The 18,553-nt window shown below is 42.2% G+C and overlaps 1 protein-coding gene across 1 annotated transcript; it reads right to left on the reverse strand.

Annotated features, from left to right (window-relative positions):
• Positions 1–1,734: 1,734 nt before the first annotated feature.
• Positions 1,735–16,271, reverse strand: LOC124024206 (phytanoyl-CoA hydroxylase-interacting protein-like; the record flags this gene model as incomplete). Its single annotated transcript, XM_046338205.1, has 4 exons — positions 1,735–2,292; positions 5,550–5,667; positions 9,225–9,399; positions 16,068–16,271. Coding segments are annotated over 4 exons (1,035 nt in total), but the record flags the coding sequence as incomplete, so codon positions are not given.
• Positions 16,272–18,553: the final 2,282 nt, after the last annotated feature.

The raw sequence follows: 18,553 nt of genomic DNA on the forward strand, positions 1-18,553 counted from the left end.
TTCTCATTTACAATTGCGACCTGGCCAAGATAAAGCAAAGCAGTTCGACAGATACAACGACACAGAGTTACACATGGAGTAAAACAAACATACAGTCAATAATACAGTATAAACAAGTCTATATACGATGTGAGCAAATGAGGTGAGAAGGGAGGTAAAGACAAAAAAGGCCATGGTGGCAAAGTAAATACAATATAGCAAGTAAAACACTGGAATGGTAGTTTTGCAATGGAAGAATGTGCAAAGTAGAAATAAAAATAATGGGGTGCAAAGGAGCAAAATAAATAAATTATTTAAATACAGTTGGGAAAGAGGTAGTTGTTTGGGCTAAATTATAGGTGGGCTATGTACAGGTGCAGTAATCTTTGAGCTGCTCTGACAGTTGGTGCTTAAAGCTAGTGAGGGAGATAAGTGTTTCCAGTTGAGATTTTTGTAGTTTGTTCCAGTCATTGGCAGCAGAGAACTGGAAGGAGAGGCGGCCAAAGAAAGAATTGGTTTTGGGGGTGACTAGAGAGATATACCTGCTAAAGCGTGTGCTACAGGTGGGAGATGCTATGGTGACCAGCGAGCTGAGATAAGGGGGGACTTTACCTAGCAGGGTCTTGTAGATGACATGGAGCCAGTGGGTTTGGCGACGAGTATGAAGCGAGGGCCAGCCAACGAGAGCGTACAGGTCGCAATGGTGGGTAGTATATGGGGCTTTGGTGACAAAACGGATTGCACTGTGATAGACTGCATCCAATTTGTTGAGTAGGGTATTGGAGGCTATTTTGTAAATGACATCGCCAAAGTCGAGGATTGGTAGGATGGTCAGTTTTACAAGGGTATGTTTGGCAGCATGAGTGAAGGATGCTTTGTTGCAAAATAGGAAGCCAATTCTAGATTTAACTTTGGATTGGAGATGTTTGATATGGGTCTGGAAGGAGAGTTTACAGTCTAACCAGACACCTAAGTATTTGTAGTTGTCCACGTATTCTAAGTCAGAGCCGTCCAGAGGATGTGAAGACATCAGACTGACATCAGTGTAATGCTGCAACCTGCTTCAGGCTGGGATTCAATCCCATTGAGGGTTATGGGTATTGTTCTTTCATTCGTGGAGATCCCATTCACTGTAAACGTTGGATATGTCACAGCTCCGTAGGAACTTTAAAAACCGCAATACCTATAACCCACGATGGGAATGAAGCACTACCGTAGAATCATCCAGAAATCACATTCCATTACAAGATAACATTAGAATCATCAAGTAATCACATTCCATTACAAGACCATGTTACGTAATACTAATCCATTATGCCTTGTTGAAGCTGTTACCACGGCTTGTTTCTAGCAGCTTGGTCAATGTGTTGTTACCTTTGGCATATCATTACATTGCACCTGTATAATATGACTGTTAGACTGTTAACATGTATAATATGACTGTTAGAATCACCACAGCCAATAGGGTTAGAGAGTCACCACAGCCAGTAGGGTTAGAGAGTCACCACAGCCAGTAGGGTTGGAGAATCACCACAACCAACAGGGTTAGAGAATCACCACAGCCAATAGGGTTAGAGAATCACCACAGCCAGTAGGGTTAGAGAATCACCACAGCCAATAGGGTTAGAGAATCACCACAGCCAATAGGATTAGAGAATCACCACAGCCAATAGGATTAGAGAATCACCACAGCCAATAGGGTTAGAGAAGTATTATTATCCGTAGAACTGCAGGGACCTCGTAGTAACGCCCCTTCCTCCCCCACAGTTTGCTGGTTATCGTCCCACGCTGATGTTGCAGGTCTTGCAACTGGGGTCCTTCTTAGCATTGATGGTGGACATGCTACTGAGCTGGTGTCCTTGGATCTCCTCCACGCTGCCTAGGGCCAGGTCCACAGGCTCGGTGTAAATCACCTCCAGAATCACATCCTGGGCGTGGTGGAACACCAGCCCCCCCTCCTCCTCCTGGGTGCATGTCAGGAAGCAGTTGTCGAAGATGTCCAGCGCCGGGAGGCGGCCCTTACAGAATCGGTCCCCTGGGGAGCCCTCTGGGGCCAGCACCAGGATCACGTAGTGGTAGGCTGTGTACATGCAGTAGAAGTCCCCGAAGTACAGGTTGGTCTTGGGGTTGAACAGGACCTGGGCCTGGATCTGGAAGCGGTAGCATCCGTAGGGGGAGTCCTGGGGGGGCTTGCCTGTGTTGAACTCCGTGTTGCAGCTGAAGTAGATGCCTTCCAGCTTGCCACTGATGGGAGAGCCGTGGCTGCCACTGTTGTCCTTTACAGTCGGGAGCATCCGGTTGTCCTGTGTCTCTCTGGAACCACAAGAGGGGCTTATCACCACACCAGACCACGGTAATCAACCAGCATGCAAACACTATCAAACACAGAGACAGACAATCAGAAAGGGAACAGAACTCTGAGTCTACAACAGAACAGAACTCTGCTCTCCCAAGAAACAAAAAGATCTTCTGTTGAATCTGACCATTACTCTTAATGGTTGTACAGTCGTCTCAAATAAAACTGTGAAGGACCAACTTTTTTCCATCTACGTAACATTGCAAAAATCAGAAACTTTCTGTCCAAAAATGATGTAGAAAAATGTATCCATGCTTTTGTTAAATAAATAAACTTCAGTTAGTGCTAAATACGGCTGCTAGAATCCTGACTAGAACAAAAAAATGGATCATATTACTCCAGTGCTAGCCTCTCTACACTGGCTTCCTGTCAAGGCAAGGGCTGATTTCTAGGTTTTACTGCTAACCTACAAAGCATTACATGGGCTTGCTCCTACCTACCTCTCTGATTTGGTCCTGCCGTACATACCTATACGTATGCTACGGTCACAAGATGCAGGCCTCCTAATTGTCCCTAGAATTTCTAAGCAAACAGCTGGAGGTAAGGCTTTCTCCTATAGAGCTCCATTTTTATGGAATGGTCTGCCTACCCATGTGAGAGACGCAAACTCGGTCGCAACCTTTAAGTCTTTACTGGAGACTCATCTCTTCAGTGGGTCATATGATTGAGTGTAGTCTGGCCCAGGAGTGTGGTCATTTGCTGGTCATTTATGAACATTTGAACATCTTGGCCATGTTCTGTTATAATCTCCACCCGGCACAGCCAGAAGAGGACTGGCCACCCCACATATGCTCTCTCTAATTCTTTCTTTCTCTCTCTCGGAGGACCTGAGCCCTAGGACCGTGCCCCAGGACTACCTGACATGATGACTCCTTGCTGTCCCCAGTCCACCTGACTGTGCTGCTGCTCCAGTTTCAACTGTTCTGCCTTATTATTATTCGACCATGCTGGTCATTTATGAACATTTGAACATCTTGGCCATGTTCTGTTATAATCTCCACCCGGCACAGCCAGAAGAGGACTGGCCACCCCACATAGCCTGGTTCCTCTCTAGGTTTCTTCCTAGGTTTTGGCCTTTCTAGGGAGTTTTTCCAAGCCACCGTGCTTCTACACCTGCATTGCTTGCTGTTTGGGGTTTTAGGCTGGGTTTCTGTACAGCACTTTGAGATATCAAAATAAATTTGATATTTTTTTATTACCAATACAATACGATTACCAATACAATAATATTACTAATACTATTATCAATACAATACTACTACTAATATTTGTATCAATATAATGCTATTACCAATACAATAATATTACCTATACTATTACCAATACAATACCAATACCAATACTACTACCAATACAATACTACTACCAATACAATACTACTACCAATACAATACTACTACCAATACAATACTACTACCAATACAATACTATTATCAACACAATACTATTATCAATACAATACTACTACCAACACAATACTACTATCAATACAATACTACTACCAACACAATACTACTATCAATACAATACTACTACCAACACAATACTATTACCAATACAATGCTATTATCAATACAATACTATTATCAATACTATTACCAATACAATACTATTATCAATACAGTACTGTTATCAATACAATACTAATATTATCAATACTATTATCAATACAATACTACTACTAATATTTGTATCAATATAATACTATTACCAATACAATACTAGTACCAATACAATACTAGTACCAATACAATACTAGTACCAATACAATACTAGTACCAATACTATTACCAATACTATTACAGATACAATACTATTATCAATACTATTATCAATACAATACTATTACCAATACAATACTGTTACCAATACTATTATGAATAAAATAGTATTACCAATACTATTATGAATAAAATAGTATTACCAATACTATTACCAATACAATACTATTACCAATACAATACTATTACCAATACAATACTAGTACCAATACTATTACCAATACAATACTAGTACCAATACTATTACCAATACAATACTAGTACCAATACTATTACCAATACAATACTATTACCAATACTATTATCAATACAATACTATTACCAATACTGTTATGAATACAATACTATTACCAATACTGTTATCAATACAATACTATTACCAATACTGTTATCAATACAATACTATTACCAATACTGTTATGAATACAATACTATTACCAATACTAATATCAAAACAATACTATTAAGAATACAATACTATTACTAATACCATTACGAATACAGTACTAGTACTATTACTGATACGAATACTGTTATGAATGCAATACTATTAATGATACTATTATGAATACAATATTATTACCAATACTATTAAGAATACAATACTAGCACCAATACTAATACCAATACTGGTATGAATACAATACTATTACCAAAACGATTACCAATACTATTATGAATACAATACTAGTAACAAAACTATTAAGAATACAATACTATTACCAATACTATTAGAAATACAATACTATTACCCATACTATTAGAAATACAATACTATTACCAGTGCTATTACCAATACTTTTATGAATACAATACTATTAGAAATGCAAAACTATTACCAATACCATTAGAAATACAATACTATTGCCAATACTATTACCAATACTATTGCCAATACTATTAGAAATACAATTATACTATTACCAATACTATTATGAATAAAATAGTATTACCAATACTATTACCAATACTATTATGAATAAAATAGTATTACCAATACTATTGCCAATACTATTAGAAATACAATACTATTACCAATACTATTATGAATAAAATAGTATTACCAATACTATTACCAATACTATTATGAATAAAATAGTATTACCAATACTATTACCAATACTATTAGAAATACAATACTATTACCAATACTATTATGAATAAAATAGTATTACCAATACTATTACCAATACTATTATGAATAAAATACTATTACCAATATTATTAGAAATGCAATACTATTACCAAATACTATTATCAATACAATACTATTATCAAATACTATTACCAAATAGTATTATGAATACAATACTATTACCAATGCTATTATCACCACTATTACCAATACTAGTATCAATTCAATACTACCATCTACTCTCTCATTACCAATAGAAAGCTTAAGTTGAGATAACAGTTGAGAGAAAATGCTGTACCTCGTTTTATTGAAGTAGTCATTCTGCTGGTTCCGATAAAACACGGAGAATCTCAACATCCTACCAGCTATCCCCTCGGCCTTCTCCAGCAACTGTATCAGATGCACAGTAGAGTAGTCTGGGGAAAAAATACAAAAAATAATAGTTATTTGAATCAAATCAAAGTGTATTTGTCACTTACAGGCTCTAACCAATAGTGCAAAAGGGGTATTAGGTGAACAATAGATAGGTAAAGACATATAAACAACAGGAAAAGACAGTAGAGAGGCTAGATACAGTAGAGAGGTTATATACAGTAGAGAGGCTAGATACAGTAGAGAGGCTAGATACAGTAGAGAGGCTAGATACAGTAGAGAGGCTAGATACAGTAGAGAGGCTATATACAGTAGAGAGGCTAGATACAGTAGAGAGGCTAGATACAGTAGAGAGGCTATATACAGTAGAGAGGCTATATACAGTAGAGAGGCTATATACAGTAGAGAGGCTAAATACAGTAGAGAGGCTATATACAGTAGAGAGGCTATAAACAGTAGAGAGAATGTATATACAGTAGAGAGGCTATATACAGTAGAGAGGCTATATACAGTAGAGGCTATATACAATCAATCAATCAATCAATCAAATGTATTTATATAGCCCTTCGTACATCAGCTGATATCTCAAAGTGCTGTACAGAAACCCAGCCTAAAACCCCAAACAGCAAGCAATGCAGGTGTAGAAGCACGGTGGCTTGGAAAAACTCCCTAGAAAGGCCAAAACCTAGGAAGAAACCTAGAGAGGAACCAGGCTATGTGGGGTGGCCAGTCCTCTTCTGGCTGTGCCGGGTGGAGATTATAACAGAACATGGCCAAGATGTTCAAATGTTCATAAATGACCAGCATGGTCGAATAATAATAAGGCAGAACAGTTGAAACTGGAGCAGCAGCACAGTCAGGTGGACTGGGGACAGCAAGGAGTCATCGGGCACGGTCCTAGGGCTCAGGTCCTCCGAGAGAGAAAGAAAGAGAGAATTAGAGAGAGCATATGTGGGGTGGCCAGTCCTCTTCTGGCTGTGCCGGGTGGAGATTATAACAGAACATGGTCAAGATGTTCAAATGTTCATAAATGACAGGTATGGTCGAATAATAGTAAGGCAGAACAGTTGAAACTGGAGCAGCAGCATGGCCAGGTGGACTGGCGACAGCAAGGAGTCATCATGTCAGGTACAGTAGAGAGGCTATATACAGTAGAGAGGCTATATACAGTAGAGAGGCTATAAACAGTAGAGAGACTATAGACAGTAGAGAGGCTATAGACAGTAGAGAGGCTATATACAGTAGAGAGGCTATATACAGTAGAGAGGCTATAAAAGTAGCGAGGCTACATGCAGACACCGGTTAGTCAGGCTGATTGATTGAGGTGTACATGTACATGTAAAGAGGGATTGACGGGTGGTGGGTGGCAGGACACAATGCAGATAGCCCGGTTAGCCAATGTGCGGGATCACTGGTTGGTCGGCCCAATTGGGGTAGTATGTACATGAATGTATAGTTAAAGTGACTGTGCTTAAATGATAAACAGAGAGTAACAGCAGCGTAAAAGAGGGGTTGGGGGGGAACACAATGCAAATAGTCCGGGTAGCCATTTGGTTACCTGTTCAGGAGTCTTATGGCTTGAGGGTAAAAACTGTTGAATCCTTTTTGTCCAAGCGGTACCGCTTGCCATGAGGTAGTAGAGAGAACAGTCTATGACTGCGGTCTTTGACAATTTTTAGGTCTTCCTCTGACACCGCCTGGTGTAGAGGTCCTGGATGGCAGGCAGCTTAATCCCAGTGATGTACTGGGCCATACGCACTACCCTCTGAAGTGTCTCGTGGTCGGAGGCTGAGCAATTGCCGTAGTGATGCAACCAGTCATGCTCTCGTGCAGCTGAAGAACCTTTCTATTTTTTTTTCAATTGTATTTTTATTTTTTAGTAGTTACTATCTTGTCTCATCGCTACAACTCCCGTACGGGCTCGGGAGAGACAAAGGTCGAAGCCATGCGTCCCCGAAACACAACCCAAACAAGCGGCACTGCTTCTTAACACAGTGTGCATCCAACCCGGAAGCCAGCTGCACCAATGTGTCGGAGGAAACACCGTGCACTGCGCCCAGCTCGCCACAGGAGTCGCTGGTGCGCAATGAGACAAGGATATCCCTACTGGCCAAACCCTCCCTAACCTGGATGACTAGGCCAATTGTGCGTCGTCCCAAGGACCTCCTGGTCGTGGCCGGCTGCGACAGAGCCTGGGCGCGAACCCAAAGTCTCTGGAGGCACAGCTAGCACTGCAATGCAGTGCTCTCGACCACTGCGCCACCCAGGAGGCTCCAGCTGTAGAACCTTTTGAGGATCTCAGGATCCATGCCAAATCTTTTTAGTTTCCTGAGGGGGAATAGGCTTTGTCGTGCCCTCTTCAAGACTGTCTTGGAGTGTTTGGACCATTCTAGTTTGTTGGTGATTTGGACACCAAGGAACTTGAAGATCTCAACCTACAGCCCCATCGAAGAGAATGGGGGTGTACTCGGTCCTCCTTTTCTTGTAGTCTACAATCATCTCCTTAGTCTTGGTTAAGTTGAGGGTTGGTTGTTATTCTGGCACCACCCGGCCAAGTCTCTGACCTCCTCCCTATAGGCTTTCTCGTCGTTGTCGGTGATGAGGCTGTTGTGTTGTCTGCAAACTTAATGATGGTGTTGGAGTCGTGCCTGGCCATGCAGTCGTGAGGGAACAGAGAGTATAGAAGGGGACTGAGCACGCACCCCTGGGTAGCTCCAGTGTTGAGGATCAGCGTGGCAGATGTGTTGCTCACCACCTGGGGGCGGCCAGTCAGGAAGTCCAGGATCCAGTTGCAGAGGCAGGTGTTTAGTCCCAGGATCCTTAGCATAGTGATGAGTTTTGAGGGTACTATGGTGTTGAACGCTGAGCTGTAGTCAATGAATAACATTCTCACATAGGTGTTCCTTTTGTCCATGTGGGAAAGGGCAGTGTGGAGTGCAGTAGATATTGCATTATCTGTGGATCTGTTTAGGCAGTATGCAAATTGGAGTGGGTTTAGGGTTTCTGGGATAATGGCATTTATGTGAGTCATGAAACAGACCAAACTTGCACTTTTTGATAAGCCATTCCACAGGGGATTAAAACCTGAGAAAGTTGTCATTTGGTTGTCAGTTGGGTGCAAGTTGGTTGCCAGTTGATTGTCAGTTGGTTGTTATGACCCTGGAGGACTGGAGCCGTCTGCCTCAATGACGATGACTTTGGTGCTATTCTAGTCCTCCATCAAGAAATCACTGTCACATCTCTGCTGCTATTTAACTCTAAACCATCAGCTGTCTCTCTGCTCATTGACATGGTTATTCCCTTAATTAAACTCTCTCTCCCACCAGCTCTCTGTAATTCTCCCACCAGCTCTCTGTAATTCTCCCACCAGCTCTCTGTAATTCTCCCACCAGCTCTCTGTAATTCTCCCACCAGCTCTCTGTAATTCTCCCACCAGCTCTCTGTAATTCTCCCACCAGCTCTCTGTAATTCTCCCACCAGCTCTCTGTAATTCTCCCACCAGCTCTCTCTACATCTTCATACACTCCCTCTCCTGTTTCTCTCTATTTCATCACTCTTTCTTTTCTGTTTCTCACCCCTTCTCTCCTCCCCTTGTTCTCACCTGCAGTGTAGAATTCGATGATCTCACTCCATTCAGAGACAGCATAGTTCCCATCACTCTGTTTGGAGGCAGTCTGAACAGCTACAGTGTAATCTGTCCTGGGGCTCAGGAACCAGTGGCCTCTCACTGTCATGGGCAGTGGCACCACCTTCGCCACCAGCTTAGTGGGGACATCCTGAAACACAGGGACAGACAGCCAGCTTAGTGGGGACATCCTGAAACACAGGGAAGACAACAATTATAGTGGAGACATCCGAAAACACAGGGACAGACAGCCAGCTTAGTGGAGACATCCAGAAAAATGGAGACCAACAACCAGCTTCGTAGGAACATCCTTAAACACAGGGACAGAAAACCAATGTAATTGGGAGCCTGGTCTGTACGAAAGGTTGAAAACAAAATGGGTGAAAAACATGGCCCACCTTGCCTGGCGAGGGTTCAGTCTCCTCGCTGCCCGGATGTACTCCAGATAGCAGTGGTCAGTCCAAATGAGAAAAGGGTGTCTAGCCCCCTTAAGCCAATGTCTCCACGCCTTCAAGGCCTTGATGACAGCCAACAGCTCCCGGTCCCCCACGTCATAGTTCTGCTCCGCCGGGCTGAGCTTCTTCAAGAAGAAGGCACAGGGGCGGAGCTTCGGTGGTGCACCCGAGTGCTGAGAGAGCACCTCTACTATGAACGCGTCCACCTCTACTATGAACGCCAAAGAGGGATCCGGATGGGCCAGCACGGGCACCAAGGTAAACAGAGCCCTTAGTTGCCCAAAAGCCCTGTCCGCCACAACTGACCACTGCAAACGTACAGGTAAATCTCCAGTAGTAATTGGTAAACCCTAAGAACCACTACACCTGCTTTACCGTGGTGAAGTCCTCCGACGCCGCTTCTCCTTCTCCCCACACACCATTGGCCCACTCCAGAGATCTCCCTGAGAGGCACGAGATGAAGGTGGACACCATCTCCCTTCCCGAGGGAGCTGGGTAAACGGTGCCCAGGTATAGGTCCAGCTGTAACAGGAAACCCTTGCACCGTGCCGCCGTCCCATCATACTCCCCGGGAAGGGCAAGACGCATTGCACTGGGACTGGTTGCAGGAGGAGTGACTAGTAGAGGTTCGGGTTGCATTGTTGAAGGCACTGGAGGACCTCCCTGTCTCTCCCAACGGTCCAGGGTCTGGATAACTTGATCCATGATGACGCCGAGATGGTGGATTACTTTAGCTTGCTCCTAGATGCGCTCCTCGACCCCTATACCAGGGGCACCTGTTCCTGCTGACTCCATAGTAGGTCGTGAATTCTGTAAGGGGTGCGTAACTGGTGGCAGGGAAGTCAAACGCAGGAGAGCAGAACTTGGTGAATAGCCAGAGCAGTTTAATATATAAAACTAACGGCATACAAAACAACAAACACATGGGTACAAAACCAGTAGTGCACCAGTAACACATAACACACGGGTACAAAACCAGTAACACATAACACATGGGTACAAAACCAGTAACACATAACACATGGGTACAAAACCAGTAGTGCACCAGCATAACCAGTAACACATAACACATGGGTACAAAACCAGTAGTGCACCAGTAACACATAACACATGGGTACAAAACCCGTAGTGCACCAGTAACACATAACACATGGGTACAAAACCAGTAGTGCACCAGTAACACATAACACACGGGTACAAAACCAGTAACACATAACACATGGGTACAAAACCAGTAACACATAGCACATGGGTACAAAACCAGTAACACATAACACATGGGTACAAAACCAGTAGCGCACCAGTAACACATAACACATGGGTACAAAACCCGTAGTGCACCAGTAACACATAACACATGGGTACAAAACCCGTAGTGCACCAGTAACACATAACACATGGGTACAAAACCCGTAGTGCACCAGTAACACATAGCACATAGCACATGGGTACAAAACCCGTAGTGCACCAGTAACACATAGCACATGGGTACATAACCAGTAACACATAACACATGGGTACATAACCAGTAACACATAACACATGGGTACAAAACCAGTAACACATAACACATGGGTACAAAACCAGTAACACATAACACATGGGTACAAAACCAGTAACACATAACACATGGGTACATAACCAGTAACACATAACACATGGGTACATAACCAGTAACACATAACACATGGGTACAAAACCCGTAGCGCACCAGTAACACATAACACATGGGTACAAAACCAGTAACACATAACACATGGGTACATAACCAGTAACACATAACACATGGGTACAAAACCCGTAGTGCACCAGTAACACATAGCACATAGCACATGGGTACAAAACCCGTAGCGCCCCAGTAACACATAACACATGGGTACAAAACCAGTAACACATAACACATGGGTACATAACCAGTAACACATAACACATGGGTACATAACCAGTAACACATAACACACGGGTACATAACCAGTAACACATAACACATGGGTACATAACCAGTAACACATAACACATGGGTACAAAACCAGTAACACATAACACAAGAACATACAATAAACATGGGGGAAACAGAGGGAACATAAACAACATGTAATTTGGGAATTGAAACCAGGTGTGTGAAAACAAGACAAAACAAATGGAACATGAAAAATGGATCGGCTAAAAGACCGGTGACGTCGACAGACGAACACCGCAAAAAACAAGGAGAGGAAACGACTTCGGTAGAAGTCGTGACAAGTCTTAGCTATTACCCACTATGCACTATTCACTAGCCACTACAGTCTTAGCTGTTACCCACTACGCACTATCCACTAGCCTCTGCAGTCTTAGCTATTACCCACTATGCACTATCCACTAGCCTCTGCAGTCTTAGCTATTACCCACTATGCACTATCCACTAGCCTCTACAGTCTTAGCTATTTCCCACTAGCCTCTACAGTCTTAGCTATTTCCCCCTATCCACTAGCTTCTACAGTCTTAGCTATTTCCCACTATCCACTAGCCTCTACAGTCTTAGCTATTTCCCCCTATCCACTAGCCTCTACAGTCTTAGCTATTTCCCACTATCCACTAGCATCTACAGTCTTAGCTATTTCCCCTATCCACTAGCCTCTACAGTCTTAGCTATTTCCCCCTATCCACTAGCTTCTACAGTCTTAGCTATTTCCCACTATCCACTAGCCTCTACAGTCTTAGCTATTTCCCCTATCCACTAGCCTGTACAGTCTTAGCTATTTCCCCTATCCACTAGCCTCTACAGTCTTAGCGATTTCCCACTACACACTATCCACTAGCCTCTACCCTGTAGCCAGGCTCAGAAATGCTACTGGAGGCTTAAGGGATTAACAGATGATCTACCCCATCAAATCAGTGAGAGCAGAACCCAAAGGTCAGAGTTCTATTAGGGATATATCAAATCATTGAGAGCAGAACCCAAAGGTCAGAGTTCTATTAGGGATATATCAAATCAGTGAGAGCAGAACCCAAAGGTCAGAGTTCTATTGGGGATATATCAAATCAGTGAGAGCAGAACCCAAAGGTCAGAGTTCTATTAGGGATATATCAAATCATTGAGAGCAGAACCCAAAGGTCAGAGTTCTATTAGGGATATATCAAATCATTGAGAGCAGAACCCAAAGGTCAGAGTTCTATTAGGGATCAAATATCAAAGTTCTATTGATATATCAAATCAGAGCAGAACCCAAAGGTCAGAGTTCTATTAGGGATATATCAAATCAGTGAGAGCAGAACCCAAAGGTCAGAGTTCTATTGGGGATATATCAAATCAGTGAGAGCAGAACCCAAAGGTCAGAGTTCTATTAGGGATATATCAAATCAGTGAGAGCAGAACCCAAAGGTCAGAGTTCTATTAGGGATATATCAAATCAGTGAGAGCAGAACCCAAAGGTCAGAGTTCTATTAGGGATATATCAAATCAGTGAGAGCAGAACCCAAAGGTCAGAGTTATATTAGGGATATATCAAATCAGTGAGAGCAGAACCCAAAGGTCAGAGTTCTATTAGGGATAGTGTTACATACACATACAGTTGAAGACAGAAGTTTACATACACGTAGGTTGGAGTCATTAAAACTAGTTTACATACACGTAGGTTGGAGTCATTAAAACTAGTTTACATACACGTAGGTTGGAGTCATTAAAACTAGTTTACATACACGTAGGTTGGAGTCATTAAAACTAGTTTACATACACGTAGGTTGGAGTCATTAAAACTAGTTTATATACACGTAGGTTGGAGTCATTAAAACTAGTTTACATACACGTAGGTTGGAGTCATTAAAACTAGTTTACATACACGTAGGTTGGAGTCATTAAAACTAGTTTACATACACGTAGGTTGGAGTCATTAAAACTAGTTTACATACACGTAGGTTGGAGTCATTAAAACTAGTTTACATACACGTAGGTTGGAGTCATTAAAACTAGTTTACATACACGTAGGTTGGAGTCATTAAAACTAGTTTACATACACGTAGGTTGGAGTCATTAAAACTAGTTTACATACACTTAGGTTGGAGTCATTAAAACTAGTTTACATACACGTAGGTTGGAGTCATTAAAACTAGTTTACATACACGTAGGTTGGAGTCATTAAAACTAGTTTACATACACGTAGGTTGGAGTCATTAAAACTAGTTTACATACACTTAGGTTGGAGTCATTAAAACTAGTTTACATACACGTAGGTTGGAGTCATTAAAACTAGTTTACATACAAGTAGGTTGGAGTCATTAAAACTCGTTTTTCAACCACTCCACACATTTCTTGTTAACAAACTATATTTTTGGCAAGTCGGTTAGGGACATCTACTTTGTGCATGACACAAGCAATTTTTCCAACAATTGTTTACAGGCAGATTATTTAACATATAATTCATTGTATCACAATTCCAGTGAGTCAGAAGTTTACATACACTAAGTTGACAGTGCCTTTAAACAGCTTGGAAAATTCCAGAAAATTATGTCATGGCTTTAGAAGCTTCTGATAGGCTAATTGACATAATTTGAGTCAATTGGAGGTGTATTCGTGGATGTATTTCAAGGCCTACCTTCAAACTCAGTGCCTCTGCTTGACATCATGGGAAAATCAAAAGAAATCAGTCAAGACCTCAGAAAAATAATTGTAGACCTCCACAAGTCTGGTTCATCCTTGGGAGCAATTTCCAAACCTCTGAAGGTACCGTGTTCAACTGTACAAACGATAGTACAGAAGTATAAACACCATGGGACCACACAGCCGTCACACCACTCAGGAAGGAGACGCGTTCTGTCTCCTAGAGATGAGCGTACTTTGGTGCGAAAAGTGCAAATCAATCCCAGAACAACAGCAAAGGACCTTGTGAAGATGCTGGAGGAAACAGGTACAAAAGTATCTATATCCACAGTAAAATGAGTCCTATATCGAAATAACCTGAAAGGACACTCAGCAAGGAAGAAGCCACTGCTCCAAAACCACCATAAAAAAGCCAGACTACGGTTTGCAACTGCACATGGGGACAAAGGTTGCACTTTTTGGAGAAATGTCCTCTCGTCTGATGAAACAAAAATATAACTTTTTGGCCATAATGACCATTGTAATGTTTGGAGGAAAAAGGGGAGGCTTGCAAGCCGAAGAACACCATCCCAGCTGTGAAGCACAGGGGTGGCAGCATCATGTTGTTGGGGTGCTTTGCTGCAGGAGGGACTGGTGTACTTCACAAAAATAGATGGCATCATGAGGCGGGAAAAATACATGGATATATTGAAGCAACATCTCAAGACATCAGTCTGGAGGTTAAAGGTCACAAATGGGTCTTCTTCACCAGCTCTGTCAGGAGGAATGGGACAAAATTCACACAACTTATTGTGGGAAGCTTGTGGAAGGCTACCTGAACCGTTTGACCCAAGTTAAACAATTTAAAGGAAATGCTACCAAATACTAATTGAGTGTATGTAAACCTATGACCCACTGGGAATGTAATGAAAGAAATAAAAGCTGAAATAAATCATTCTCTCTACTATTCGTCTGACATTTCACATTCTTAAAATAAAGTGGTGATCCTAACTGACCTAAGACAGGGAATGTTTTACTAGGATTAAATGTCAGAAATTGAGAAAAACTGAGTTTAAATGTATTTGGCTAAGGTGTATGTAAACTTCCGACTTCAACTATACATTACCGTACAGCCCTGAAGGATGTCTGAACAATGTACTGTATAATGTACTTGTATCTAACCTTGTGTTTGAACTATATGATGGACTGTATCTAACCTTGTGTTTGAACTATATAATGGACTGTATCTAACCTTGTGTTTGAACTATATAATGGACTGTATCTAACCTTGTGTTTGAACTTCTATAGCTCAGTTGGTAGAATGGACTGTATCTAACCTTGTGTTTGAACTATAGAATGTATGGACTGTATCTAACCTGGATGTGTTTGGTCCTTATATGATGGACTGTATCTAACCTTGTGTTTGAACATGGCTCTTCTAACTTGTGTTTGGTATAATGGGTTCAATTGTGTTTGAACCATATAATGGACTGTATCTAATGTTTGCTATACATGACTGTAAGTTGCTTTGGATATCTAACCTTGTGTTTGAACTAAATGGACATAACCTTGTGTTTTATATGATGGACTGTATCTAACCTTGTGTTTGAACTATATAATGGACTGTATCTAACCTTGTGTTTGAACTATATAATGGACTGTATCTAACCTTGTGTTTGAACTATATAATGGACTGTATCTAACCTTGTGTTTGAACTATATGATGGACTGTATCTAACCTTGTGTTTGAACTATATGATGGACTGTATCTAACCTTGTGTTTGAACTATATAATGGACTGTATCTAACCTTGTGTTTGAACTTGTTGGAGTTATTGTGCTCCTTCTTGTTGAGGTCTATGAAGTAGTTAGTGATGTGGTCCTTGGCTCTACAGTCCATGTCCCAGTTGATCTTGAAGGAGTCACAGGTGATGTTGGTGATCTTGACGTTCTGAGGAACAGGAAGATCCTCCTTTTCCGCGATGCTGCTGTCCTGAGGTTGTCTCCTGTCAACAAAGGAAGTAGACAACACAGTCAACAAATAAATTAGAGGGAGAGGAGATCAACATGCTTGAAGGTTGCAGCTGTTGGGGCTCTGCAGAGAGAGAGAGAGAGAGAGAGAGAGAGAGAGAGAGAGAGAGAGAGAGAGAGAGAGAGAGAGAGAGCCTGGGGGAGAGGATAGGAGCCTGGGGGAGATGTAACAATAGTGACAGAATGGATAGGGAGACAGGATGAGAAGTAGAGGCGTGGTAGTAACAGGGCAGATGTAACAATAGTAACAGAATGGTATGGGGTATAGCCTACTGTAAGTGGTATGTAGTAACAGAATGGTATGGGGTATAGCTCACTGTAAGTGGTATGTAGTAACAGAATGGTATGGGGTATAGCCTACTGTAAGTGGTATGTAGTAACAGAATGGTATGGGGTATAGCCTACTGTAAGTGGTATGTAGTAACAGAATGGTATGGGGTATAGGGTGGTATAGCCTACTGTAAGTGGTATGTAGTAACAGAATGGTATGGGGTATAGCCTACTGTAAGTGGTACCAGAATGGTATGGGGTATAGCCTACTGTAATTAATGTTTTTATTTTATTTAACCTTTATTTAACCAGGTAGGCTAGTTGGAGGCAAAGTAATTACAAAATATCGATTAAACACTGGAATGGTAGATGTGCAGGAGATGAATGTGCAAGTAGAGATACTGGGGTGCAAAGGAGTGTTTGCTAATCCCATGTGTAACTCTGTGTTGTTTGTGTTGCACTGCTTTGCTTTATCTTGGCCAGGTCGCAGTTGTAAATGAGAACTTGTTCTTAACTAGCCTCCCTGGTTAAATAAAGGTGAATTGATAAGTCATTGTCTCAACTCATCCTTATAATGCTGTGAAAGGAACCCAAATGATTCGGGTGATCCCATCCTCCTTATAATGCTGTGTAAGGATCCAGGAACCCAAGTGATTTGGGTGGATCCCATCCTCCTTATAATGCTGTGTAAGGATCCAGGAACCCAAATGATTTGGGGTGATCCCATCCTCCTTATAATGCTGTGTAAGGATCCAGGAACCCAAATGATTTGGGTGGATCCCATCCTCCTTATAATACAAACTTTGTTTCCAGAAGGTGTCAAATCAAAATCAAATTTTATTTGTCACATACACATGGTTAGCAGATGTTAATGTGAGTATAGCGAAATGCAAAATGGTCAATAAATGTTCCACCCACAGAGCTGAAATAGTCTGGTAGCCAGTTATGGAGGGATAACAGTCTGGTAGCCAGTTATGGAGGGATAACAGTCTGGTAGCCAGTTATGGAGGGATAACAGTCTGGTAGCCAGTTATGGAGGGATAACAGTCTGGTAGCCAGTTATGGAGGGATAACAGTCTGGTAGCCAGTTATGGAGGGATAACAGTCTGGTAGCCAGTTATGGAGGGATAACAGTCTGGTAGCCAGTTATGGAGGGATAACAGTCTGGTAGCCAGTTATGGAGGGATAACAGTCTGGTAGCCAGTTATGGAGGGATAACAGTCTGGTAGCCAGTTATGGAGGGATAACAGTCTGGTAGCCAGTTATGGAGGGATAACAGTCTGGTAGCCAGTTATGGAGGGATAACAGTCTGGTAGCCAGTTATGGAGGGATAACAGTCTGGTAGCCAGTTATGGAGGGATAACAGTCTGGTAGCCAGTTATGGAGGGATAACAGTCTGGTAGCCAGTTATGGAGGGATAACAGTCTGGTAGCCAGTTATGGAGGGATAACAGTCTGGTAGCCAGTTATGGAGGGATAACAGTCTGGTAGCCAGTTATGGAGGGATAATAGTCTGGTAGCCAGTTATGGAGGGATAACAGTCTGGTAGCCAGTTATGGAGGGATAGGGATAACAGTCTGGTAGCCAGTTATGGAGGGATAACAGTCTGGTAGCCAGTTATGGAGGGATAATAGTCTGGTAGCCAGTTATGGAGGGATAATAGTCTGGTAGCCAGTTATGGAGGGATAACAGTCTGGTAGCCAGTTATGGAGGGATAACAGTCTGGTAGCCAGTTATGGAGGGATAACAGTCTGGTAGCCAGTTATGGAGGGATAACAGTCTGGTAGCCAGTTATGGAGGGATAATAGTCTGGTAGCCAGTTATGGAGGGATAGCAGTCTGGTAGCCAGTGGAGGGATAGCATGGTAGCCAGTTATGGAGGGATAACAGTCTGGTAGCCAGTTATGGAGGGATAACAGTCTGGTAGCCAGTTATGGAGGGATAACAGTCTGGTAGCCAGTTATGGAGGGATAACAGTCTGGTAGCCAGTTATGGAG

The sequence above is a fragment of the Oncorhynchus gorbuscha genome, unplaced genomic scaffold (assembly GCF_021184085.1).
Source record: "Oncorhynchus gorbuscha isolate QuinsamMale2020 ecotype Even-year unplaced genomic scaffold, OgorEven_v1.0 Un_scaffold_1783, whole genome shotgun sequence".
In the NCBI taxonomy this organism is placed as follows: domain Eukaryota; kingdom Metazoa; phylum Chordata; class Actinopteri; order Salmoniformes; family Salmonidae; genus Oncorhynchus; species Oncorhynchus gorbuscha.